The 12,447-nt window shown below is 30.6% G+C and overlaps 2 protein-coding genes across 2 annotated transcripts in view; one reads left to right on the forward strand and one right to left on the reverse strand.

Moving 5' to 3' along the window:
- Nucleotides 1-12,447, forward strand: part of LOC126892187 (uncharacterized) — a 466,403-nt gene that overhangs the window by 423,910 nt on the left and 30,046 nt on the right. The window lies entirely within an intron of this gene.
- Nucleotides 3,460-5,875, reverse strand: LOC126892186 (piggyBac transposable element-derived protein 3-like). The gene is made up of 2 exons (XM_050661666.1): nucleotides 4,105-5,875; nucleotides 3,460-4,010 (listed from the first exon to the last, which is right to left on the reverse strand). The coding sequence occupies exons 1-2, from the start codon at nucleotides 5,452-5,454 to the stop codon at nucleotides 3,564-3,566; spliced, it is 1,797 nt and encodes a 598-aa protein (XP_050517623.1). The 5' UTR covers nucleotides 5,455-5,875; the 3' UTR covers nucleotides 3,460-3,563.

Genomic DNA, 12,447 nt, shown 5'->3' on the forward strand with positions numbered 1-12,447 from the left:
TTGACCACTTCCTGGCAACATGCAAATTTGTTAAAAGGAGTCCTTTTTGAGTAAGACTGTGCAAAAAATCCGAATTAGAATATTTTTCCTAGCGGATGCGCAGTGGCTCTCTGGACTATTACTTTTTGAGTTGTTTGTGAAAAAACCGCCTGAAAACGTGATTTTTTGTCGAAAAATAAACATTTTCAATCGCAAAAAGCTCGGAAAGTATTAACTAAGTTAAAAATTTTTATAGAACTAAAGTTGCTTAGAATTTATCCATTTCCTGACTTATTTTAAACGTGCGGATTTTCACCCCCGACTAGGGATGACTGTCACCCCCCGAGTAAAAGCAACCAACGGCACAAGTTCAATTTTGAAGTGGATATTAAGTAGAACCTAAGTCCAAATTTTCATGCAATTTTTAGTTGACCCTGAAAGTTACACGGTAGCGCTGTATTTCGCGTTCATTTACTGGACTACATGGTGTTTCTATAATCTGTATTTAATCCTACATAATCATAATAATCAGACGAAATTACAAAACAAAATTGTAGATTAAGTAAATTATTTATTTTTTATTAAGTAAAATTATATTTTTCATTCGATTTTGCCCTTTTGGAGTGCCTTGTTTTTTATAACATAGTTATAAAATTCACTGCAAGTCATGCTGAAATTGGTTTTCGTTAATGATGACTTTTGAATGTTCTCTGAGTTTTGAACTCAGAAATGACCTTTGAATGTTATTGGATAACCGTTGCTTGTATAATAGCTTATTACATTATTAATTCAGTTAATTAATATGTTTATTTTTTCACTATGTATTCAGTGATTACAATAATTTATATACTATATAATAATAACTAATAATTTAGAAAAAAGGAAAAGTGATATAGTGATGTTTTTAATAATATATTATTACCATGAAACGCTTATATGTATACATTTTGAATATCTTTAACAATAAAATACTTGAATCACACAACAAATACTGCTGTATTCTCCATGTGTTTCGTAAATAAGATACAATATTTATCAAATACACTATCAATATTATTTATTAAACAATTCAAAATATAGCCAGGGAGGTAGTGTCAAATTTGACCGGAGCATTTTAGCATGGCTGGTTTCTTATTATTTAGGTAGGTGTTCCAAAGCTTATTAACAAATGATGTGTCAGCTGGACCAAAACCGGGGATTTTAGTCAAGAAAAGATGAAACATGAAAGTTGATGGATCAACGCTACAGCTTAAATGTCAAATATTTATATACGTTACTCAGAACATTCAATAGACTTGCTTACTTGGCACCTAAGTTTCACTCAGGAGATCGGGGTTCAAATCCTGGCGCGGAAATTTTTTTTTTTTTTTAAATTGACATTTTATTTTGAAAAATATTTATTTTTATAATACCACGTTTTTATTATTTATACGAGACAATATAAAAAAATCTGTATGTCTTTTATAGAATCGCAAACTATGCATTTTTGGTCATAATATTATGATTGATCTTAATAAGCAAATTTGTTGTACATGAACCCCTGAAGGTTCCTGAGTTGGTAAGACCAACAATCTAAGTGAAAAGGGAGATATTATTTGTTATTTTTTTGGACAAACTGTTTTTTCTTAATTTTATATGTTGTAGAACCGAAAGATACAACCCTAAATTTTCACTTTTCTATCACCAACCCCCATGTTTTAATAGCAATCTAAATATTTCCCTATTCTCTATAATATATAAAAATGAATGTTTGTCTGTACCTATGTCCCTTATAGAATCGTAAACTATGCATTTGGTAGAAAAAAGTATGGGTACGCAATATTTTTTAGTATTTTTTGGCTTTCTGGTAATTTTAGGTATTAAACATTTAATTCAAACATTATTTAGTTTTAAGGCGGTACGAAGCTTGCCGGGTCAGCTAGTTAATAATAAAAAAGTATTAATTCTTTTAACTCTATTAATTATTATTAAGTATATATTATTAAGTATTAACTCCTTCCTGGGTTCATGTAAGTACAAAAACTTTGCTTGAGGTCATCATATGATTAAATGCATAGTTTACGATTCTATAAGGGACATACAGACAAAAATTCATTTTTATATGTTATAGAGAACAGGAAAATAATTAGATTGCTATTAAAAAAATGGGGGTTGGTGATAGAAAAGTGAAAAATTATTGTTGTATGTATCTTTTGGTTTTACATCACATAAAATTATGCAAAAAACAGTTTGTCTAAAAAGATAAAAAAATGTCGGGAGGGGGGTGGGGAGGCCAACCCCCTTTTTCACTTAGATTGGTCGTACTAACTCAGGAAGCTTCAGGGGTTCATGTACAACCATTTTGCTTATTAAGGTCAATCATAATATTTATGATCAAATGTATATATGCTATTTCATAAGTTCTATGCATAATTCTATAAAAGACATACAGATTTTTTTATATTGTCTCGTATAAATAATAAAAAAGTGGTATTATAAAAATAAATATTTTTCAAAATAAAATGTCAATTTAAAAAACAAAAAGAATTTTCCGCGCCAGGATTTGAACCCCGATCTCCTGAGTGAAAGGTTGGTACCAAGTAAGCAAGTCCATTAAATGTTCTGAGTAACGTATATAAATACTTGACATTTAAGCTGTAGCGTTGGTCCATCAACTTTCATGTTTCACCTTTTCTTGACTAAAATCCCCGGTTTTGGGCCAGCTGACACATCATTTGTTAATAAGCTTTGGAACACCTACCTAAATAATAAGAAACCAGCCATGCTAAAATGCTCCGGTCAAATTTGACACTACCTCCCTGGCTAATATTCCTGAAGACGTGTCAAATATTTAGTAGCCTTGTCAACACATTCTGTTCGACTGAGTGCGTTGTATGACAAAGATAAAAGTATTAGATTTGGAAAATATCACCACAGACATGGTGTTCGTTTTTCTCCAATACTATAAATATTTTTGAAAAATTTAAACGTAGGATGAAAGACTGAATTATTACCGATCAATAAAAAGTTTCTTTTGAATGAGATGTTTGAAATTAAAAAGCACACTAAAATTTCTCTTTATTTTTTCACTCCTGTAACTTCTTAAAATAAACATTATAGTCTAAGAAATGAAGCATTTTGGCTCGCAATTTTTTCGTCCAGCACGGATTTACTTGAAATTTTCACAGAAGGTAGGGAATAGTCCAAGAATGATTTTCTATATCATGCCGCTGTAAGCTAGAACCTTGGGGTTGGTTGCCACCCCATCTCGGGGGTGGGAATTTTTTATTACACTTTAACCATATAAATCGATGTAAAAAGCAATTCTAAGAAACAAATGTTTTTTACATTTTCTTTGTAAAACTAATATTTTCGAGTTACTCGCGCTTGAAAGTAACCGTTTTTCGACGAAAAAACGAATATTTTAACCCAGATATGCCCATTATGTCTACTTGTGATTTTAATTATTTTTTTTCTTATAATTGTTTAATTTAGGGTAAACTAAAATATATTAGACGAAAATAATATTTATTTTTTTGATAAATATACAAAATTTTGGGCGTCCTATATGTAGGACGATGGGCACTTAAGGGTACCTACATTAACTATACACTTTTTGTATGGTATACCAAAAAACATTTGACGTGGAGTCCTTTGTCGCATTTTGAACATCTGGTGGTTGTTTTTTCATGGCAATGTGCACAGCGTGTTTGCTTATTTTGAGGAATTACCAAATGATCCATACGATCAAACCTAATGTCTAAACCTTCGGTAGATGACTTATGACCTTTCGAATGTGTTTCTTTTTTTTTATTTTGTAATAATAGCGTAGTGGCTACTCGTCTTCGGAACCTTAACTGATCAAGGTCCCCACCTCTTTGTCTATGCAACTGCCAAGCATTTTGCAGAGCTACATCAATACAGTGTGCCACTAGCGGGAAATACCATTTCTTACTCCTCAGTGAAATTCTATAAAGGCTCAAATTTTGGTCACATCTGTCTACTCCGCCCATGTTTGCATTGTACAAGTTTATCAGATGTGGCTGCGACACCTAAAATATTATAAAATGTCATGAAACTAAGCATGTTGTTGAAAATAAAAAAATAAATGCGTTTGTAAAAATAATCTAAAAAACTATAACTTACCTGAATATTTGTCCGTTCTTTTCGTGAAAATCTTTTCACCCTATGCAGGGGGTTTACGCCTACTGCATTTGAGCACAGGGTGACAATGCTGTTGTCATGCCACTTCACGACAATAATGTTCTGGTTTTCTGTTTTTTTGAAATCGAAAACGCCTCGAGCTTCCTTTTTTATTTCTTTTGAGTTTGTCAGTGGCCCATTAGATATGCGATTTTCACGTATTGTTCCGGTAGCGTTAAAATTTTTCTCCGATAGCAATTCTAACAAAGATAACGTGGAAAAGAAATTATCAAAAAATAGGTGCATCCGTTTATTAGGCCACCTAGTTCTTAAAACGTCAGCATACTCCAAAACAACAGATGGCCCTACTCCATAATCAATATACTTTTCGCTAATATTTGTGGTAGCACCTTGGTAGGGTTCCATCCAATTTACGTAGCCTAATCTACTTGCTCCTACCCAAAGTTTGTAGCCATAGCGAATTGGCTTATTGTGAATAAATTGTTTGCAGCCATGGCGGCCGTAATATGGTACCATGGCTTCGTCAACACAGTGCATTTCCTCACATTTACCAAATTTCAAAAATGCAGCATTGAGGTGATCGAACAATGGCCTAACTTTAGCAAATTTGTCGGATGTATTTATAGTGACGTTGTCAGTTAGGTGAAAGTGAGATAAAATATATTCAAATTTATTTCTTGACAAAGCTTCAGAAACCAGTACATTGTGACTGTCTCTTTCGTTTTCCCAGAACATTCTCCGCCTCGGAACTGGCACATATCCACTGAGTAATAACACTCCAATGAATGCTTTTATCTCATGTTTTTCTATTTTCAGGCAATGATTTTGTTGCCCTGCATATCGATTTGATTCGACAACTATTAGTTCCAATATTTTGTCATCAAAAAATAAAGAAAACATATCTAAAGGGGTTTGCAGAGGCATTTCTTCTTCATCGTTACTAAATTCTTCACCATCATACACCAAATCTTCGGTTTCCCATTTATAAATCTTTTTTCTCTTTATTGTTTTTGTTCTCTTTGATGGCGTTTCATATTCTTCCACTGATGGGGCATTTTTGTCATCTTTTAGATTTGAGGAATTAGAGGAAATGTTTTGCCTTGTATTATATTTATGAAAATTTATTTCAGCAGGCGCTCTAAGCTGCTTAGCAGGTAGATTATTTATCGTAAGCGTGTCTTCGTCACCAGAATCTTCATCAGTTTGAGAATCCGTGGCATTTTCGGGCGGAGAAATAGTCAATGACTCAACGTGCTCTATCATATCTTCCTCCTCCTCCAGCATAGCCAGTGCATCATTTAAAGAAAAACCCCTGAAAGTGTAAATATACATGACATATGCTAAAATATTGATATATTTTGTATAAAAGCATGTAATTTACGCAAAAATAAAGTTATGTATGTAGTACTGTTATGTGCCCAACGTCCTACATGTAGGACGCTGTGGAAAAGAGGTTCAAAAATATATTATAACATATTTGTACATTACTGTTGATCCTATATTGCTAAATATACTTCTTTTTACGTTAAAATGCACATATTAAAATATTATTTATACAGTTTTAAAAATACAAATTTTGCTTACTTTGCGAACGAAACACCATACTCCGCCATTTTCAAATTTACACAATTTTTGATGTTAACTACACAAATATTATGGTGTAACTAAACAGTCGTTTTATATTTTATTACATCGGGTGGTTCCTAGAGATCGATTACCTGTTGTCAGCATTTAGTTACTGGTCAAGAATGAGACAGGATCGGACTTGCTTCAGGCGTTCTATATGTAGGACGTTGGGCATATCTGGGTTAATAACTGTGATAACTGTAGATATCAAAATTGTATCTTTTAGTAACACAAATCAAATTCTTTTTCTACAAGATCTTTAAGACTAATATAAACCGAGATACGGCATGTTAAAGGTTAGTTTGTTTCGTCAAATGCATAATTTGAAATATTCAAAGCCAAATAACGGGAAAACTTTGCATTTTTCGAGGAAAACTTAAATAATGTTTTTTGAAGTATACAATTGGGCCTTTCAAAAAATAGTAATAAAAAGTTTCCAGCATGAAAGTTGAGGGACTTATGATCAAAAAATGGTCGGTACCTGCTTTTCTCTACGAAAAAATCAGTGAAAACAACCTCTTTTTAACAAATAATTCCTTTTATATTGTTATCATCAATACACCCAAAAAGTTTGAGCTATTTAAAAGGCCCAATTTTAGAAAAATTGGAGTTTAAAGAAAAATAGATTTTTTGCAATTTCGTATTTTTCACCTTTTATTTCAAAATATCTCCGAAAATACTGGAGATAAGAAAAAATGATAGACAACTAACTTGTAGCTTCTTTAATAACTAAAATTTCCTTGTGCATAGGTTTTCATTACAGTGAAGAGGGTAAGAGATATAGCTATATAAATCCTCTATTTACGAGAAAACACCCCCTTACTCAAGACCTTTAAACCTACCCCAATTAAAAAATAAAGAATCTTACGTAATTTAATTTACTCAGTCATAGCTTTTCAAAAATCCTACAAAATCATATTTGGAAAAACTTTTTATCGCCAAAAATGAAGGAGTTATGTTTATAAAACGATTTTTTTTTTAAATTCGAATAGACCGCTTATGGACCATTTTCAATGTAACTATGTATAATACCACAGAAGTGGTTCGTGTACCAACTGGAAGATGACTAAAAAACTATTTCTATTTGTATTGGTACGTATTTGTAAATTCGTATTTTTGTGTAAATAAAAGTGGTAATTCTTTAATTCTACTTTCTTTTCTGTGTAGATCTATTAAATTATCTGCTTATAAAAATTGTAATGTTATTAAAGGTGGTTTTTAAGAGCTGAAATATTATATTATACCCTAAATCATAAAACAATTATTATTGAACCAATGAAAATCAAATTTTACCAATATTAAAGTTTACAATGTTTTTATATGATTTTTGACAATAAAGGGTAGTTTACACCCCTAAAAATTATCAACGCCCTTGATCATGATATAGAATATGAAGTACAGGGTGAGATGATCCTAATCCCAAACTTTTATATAAATCGATGCAAGTCGAAATTATTCTTTTAGGATAAGTAAACTTTTTATATATAACTCAAACAAGGGTTGTTTTAAGGGTTGAAATAATATGATAGTATATTTTAAAGCATAAATCATTATATAACTAATAAAAACCAAATGTTCACAATAGTAAAGTTTAAACTGTTATTTTATAATTTTTTACAATTAGGGGTAGTTTTCACCCTTAAAAAACCAAAAGCGTAAAACGTCTCAATATAAAAAATGAACTAGAGGGTGAAATGAGCCTAACCCCAAATTTTTGTACAAATCGATGCTGGACGAAAAAATTGCGAGGTTTTGCTATTTTTTCAGTTTCATTTCCTCGACTACTATAGAAGTTTTCAGGGACTTTCGGCCCTCGGTACTAATGTAGTCTTTCATTGTGCGTTTAAATTTTTCAAAAATACTTATTACTGTTCTCAGGTTTCGAAAAAATGAAGGCATTTAAAACACATTGGCGCGACATTTTGCGCCCACGCCCTTAAGATTTGAGCGTGTTACACGAATTTATTAATTAAATTACGAAGGAATCCAAAGTTTGCTCTAAATACAAATTAGAAACACGATTTAACTCTAACCGCTGCTTTTTAATATCCTAATTGTTGCAGGAAGAGAACAACTTTCGCTGTTATATAATGAAAAATTAATCTTCATTCGGTGAAGTTGTCTCGTTTTAGTAAACAAAAAGTTTGTAATAAATCCTCGCAACGACCAACTTCTTTTTCGTTCTGCTTTTATTTATATTGCGGCATTTCAAATCTTAATTGAATGAAGAAGTTTGTTTCCGTCTTAGCCCTCAAGGAAAATGTCTTTTTGCAGTTGATTCATTTTATTGACATACATTTTAGAAAAATCATTTGTCAAATAAAACTAGCTGCTTGGTTTATTCTGAATAAATATTTATAAGATGTCTCCAAGGCAACCTTTGTAATTTTTAGGTTAAGGGGATGGGTACGTATTATTTTTGGCTGTAATGCTATTCAAATGAGGATTCAATTTTTTCGAATCCTGAGAAAACTAATAAGTCCTTTTGAAAAATTTAAACGCCGAATAAAAGATTAGGTTATTAGCGAGGACGAGGAACAAAAGTCCCTGAAAACTTCTATTATGTTTATTTTAATAAGTTACAGAGGCGAAAAACTAAGATAAAATTTAGTGTGATTTTTAATTTCAAATATCTCACTCAAAATAAACTTTTAATTTATTTTAAGGGACTTTTGGCCCTCGGTAATAATTTAGTCTTTCATTCTGCGTTTAAATTTTTCAAAAACATTTATTGGTTTTTTCAGGATTCGACAAAAATAAACACAATGTCCGTGGTAATATTTTCAAAACCTATCTTTGTCTGACAACGCACTCAGTCGAATAGAATATTGTCAGCATATTGTCAGTCAGACAGTGACAATCAGTGGCAATTTTAAATATATAACATGGCATCGGGAATATTTTGAGTTGTTGATTAAATAATATTGATATATTAGGCTATTGATTATGTACTATAGAAAGGAACTACAACGTTAACGGGGTTTTATTATTTCATATGGTCAACGAATCTCTATATATGAAAAAACCGCGGAGTGCTACCATTTAAAGGGGTGCGTTTTTGAGAAATGGGTGAATTAGTCCCTGGGCACAGGTTACATTAGGGTGAGTTCTATGCACTTTTAAAATAAACACGTCTACATAAAAATTCTTCCTGGTTAAATTTCCTATCTACATATAACTTTTTAAAGTCAAAGACTTTTTTTTACAAAAATATATTCAAAACAAAAAGCACAAAGAAACCCAAAAGAAAGAAATTTTGTTTTTTGTCCCATAACTTTTGTCCATGGTGATATAGGTATAGACATTGCTTGATAGAAAAAAAAACTTACATATTTTCTCTTTAAAATGATGTTTGGTAGAGGTCATTGGAATTTACAGTTTTAGAAATATGATTTTTCAAAGTTCGCCACTCACAGCAATTTTGGGCAATTTTCCTTGTTATTTCGCAAATATTGTTCTGTAACTTTTTTCTACGTAAGTTTAGGCATATGCAATGGCACATGTAAGAGGAATAGAAATCAATTACCTTTAAAATGTTCTACTGTATAATGTTGTACGACTTCTTTTAAAGTGGTTATCTTTTTCAAGATTTTATACTTTTAACGAGTTTTTATATTTTTTACGATTATTTTTTAAATTTCCCATTATAACTTTTTTTCTACTTTTAAGTATATATTATATAATAAAAAAGAAAGCTTATTCTGTTTACTTTAAAATGGCGTATTATAAAAAATTCTAGGATTATTTTTGAATAAGATATGCTTTTTCAAAATGTAATAAGTACTTGCAACGATTTTTGATTTTAGGATTATTTTGTAAATTTCTCATTATAACTATTTTATGTGATTGTGTGTTATGATTGAATCTTATTTTTTATAGATAATACTTTGGATCTACTTGACTCGGCCGGGCAAACTTCAAAATATGGATTAATTCCAATATCTACTGTCAAAGCTCCTGCACCGCAAGCTTTGCTTGAAAAAATAGCATGTAGATGTACCAAAGGATGTAAAAAAAACTGCGGTGGTAGGAAGATAGGAATTAGTTGTTCAATATTCTGCAAAGGGTGCATATGCATGGGTACTAATTGTGGGAACTCTAAGATAACTGAGGTGTTAGAGGAAGATATTGAAGCTAATGCTAATAAAGAGATGGACTTTGATTTTGAAAAATTTTTAAATGTCAACGTTTAAATAATTTTAACTAAAGTGATGTTTTCTAAGACTAATGTTTATGTATTTTTTGTAAAAGAAATAATTTTAAATAATACAGGTAAAAAAATATCAAAGAATCACTCGGTTTCCATTATTTAAATATACATGATACACCGGTTTAAAGAACAGAAATTAAGCCCTCTTTTTTGAGAAATATATAGTATATTCATGTACAAGAAAAAAAAAGTTATAATGAGAAATTTAAAATATAATCCTAAAATCAAAAATCGTTGCAAGTACTTATTACATTTTGAAAAATAATATCTTATTCAAAAACAATTGTAGAATTTTTTGTAATACACCATTTTAAAGTTAACAAAATAAGCTTTTTTATTATATGTATAATATACATATACCTAAATGTAGAAGAAAAAAAGTTATAATGAGAAATTTCAAAAATAATCGTAAAAAATGTAAAAAAATAATATTTTTTTTATATTAGGTATTATATAATATATACTATATAATATAATATTATATAATATATAATATATTATATAATAATATTGTTTTATTTTTATATTATATTATAAAAAATCGTTAAAAGTATAAAATCTTGACAAACCATAATCTCTTTAAAAAAAAAGTCGTACAACGTTATACAGTAGACCATTTCAAAGGTAATTGATTTCTATACCTATTACGTGTACCATTCCATATACCTAAAGTTACGTAGAAAAAAGTTACAGAACAATATTTTAGAAATAACAAGGAAAATTGCCCAAAATTGCTGTGAGTGGAGAACTTTCAAAAATCATATTTCGAAAACTGTACGTCCTAATTACCTCTACTAAACAATATTTTAAAGAAGAAATATGTAGGTTTTTTTTCTGTAAAGCAATATCTATACCTATATCCTCGCGGACAAAAGTTATGGGACAAAAAACAAAATTTCTTTCTTTTGGGTTTCTTTGTGCTTTTTCTTTTGAATATTTTTTGTAAAAAAAAGTATCATTGACTTTAAAAAGTGATATGTAGATAGTAAATTTAACCAGGAACAATTTTTACGTAGATATGTTTGTATCAAAAGTTTATAGAACTCACCCTAATGTAACTTGTGCCCAGGGACTAATTCACCCATTTCTCAAAAACGCACCCCTTTAAATGGTAGCACTCCACGGTTTTTTCATATATAGATGCCCATTGACCATATGAAATAATAAAACCCCGTTAACGTTGTAGTTCCTTTTAGGTATCTTATTTTGAATATAATCAATAGCCTATACACTGTATTTGATAAATAATTGATTTAAGACGTGAACATAATAAAAAGTTATTTATAATGTATTATTTGTGGAAGATCCAAGCAGAGAATACATCACAATAATATATTCTGTGATCCAAATATTTTGTTGTTAAAGATATTTAAAATTGTAAGCGTTTCATAGTAACAATATATTATTAAAAAATCACTTTAACACTTTTCCTCTTTACTCGATTGAGTATTAGTTTTTGTTGTACATATAAATTATTACAGCCACTAAATATATATAGTTAGTGAAAAAATTATCACATTTCTTTAAGTTAATGATGACATTTTCAAGTAGAATGACATTCTAGTAATGTTCACATATATCCATACCGTTGTAGGAATAGCCATAATATATGTGCGAATTATGTACCGATGGTCTTATTATCGCTTTTTTTGTGTAGTAAGGGATGACAGAGATTCAACCTGTGTGATATCAAATGACTCAAAACTGTCTAGGTGTTCCTCATGGCCTTTTCTTTGTGACCCATTTATTTGACTAATGAATACTTGATTATTTGACATAAACCTTGATTAGAAAAATAAGCTGACTAGACCTGTTTCAATTCCTCATACCAAAACAAGTTTGTATAGAAACTGACAAGACGAAAAATATAGCGAACCAACCGAAGAAATGTTAGTTTGAAAAGCTGTTTTTCAAGCTGTGCTAGAACACATTAGAGCGTCCATTCTCTGAAAATATTATCTGGAAATATTCTTCTCCTGAGAATTCTCCGAGGAAATTACCTGGAGGAAAATAGAATTTTTTAAGAGGTCCAACAGGCAGTACGGGCACAAAAAAACAATACAGTTATCAACACAATTGAACAGCATCATATTTAAGTTGTGGAACGAAGAGAGAACATTCTTAGGATTAGAAAATGGGATTACTGTAAGTGCTGTAACGTTCATGATATTTTATGATGAGGATGACAGACAAATACGAAAAGTCGGTTGTATATTTTGGCGGACAAGAATGAAAATTTATGAAACCAAACCAACTAGAACTTCCGTAGACCTCCAGATGAAGTTGCTATGACAGCGCTGGATTGGAATTCTCCAATCAGACGGAGAGTACATAGAACGTAGATCTAATAAAACTTTGGAATGGACAGTACAGGTGGAAGGGAAAGAAATGGGAAAATCCTGGCTTGGAATTGAAGTACTAGCTAGAAATTGGGTTAACTGGAGACACTTTGTGGAATTTCTATGTATATTTATCTATTAAAAACGAAC

This window comes from Diabrotica virgifera, chromosome 9 (assembly GCF_917563875.1).
Source record: "Diabrotica virgifera virgifera chromosome 9, PGI_DIABVI_V3a".
Taxonomy (NCBI): domain Eukaryota; kingdom Metazoa; phylum Arthropoda; class Insecta; order Coleoptera; family Chrysomelidae; genus Diabrotica; species Diabrotica virgifera.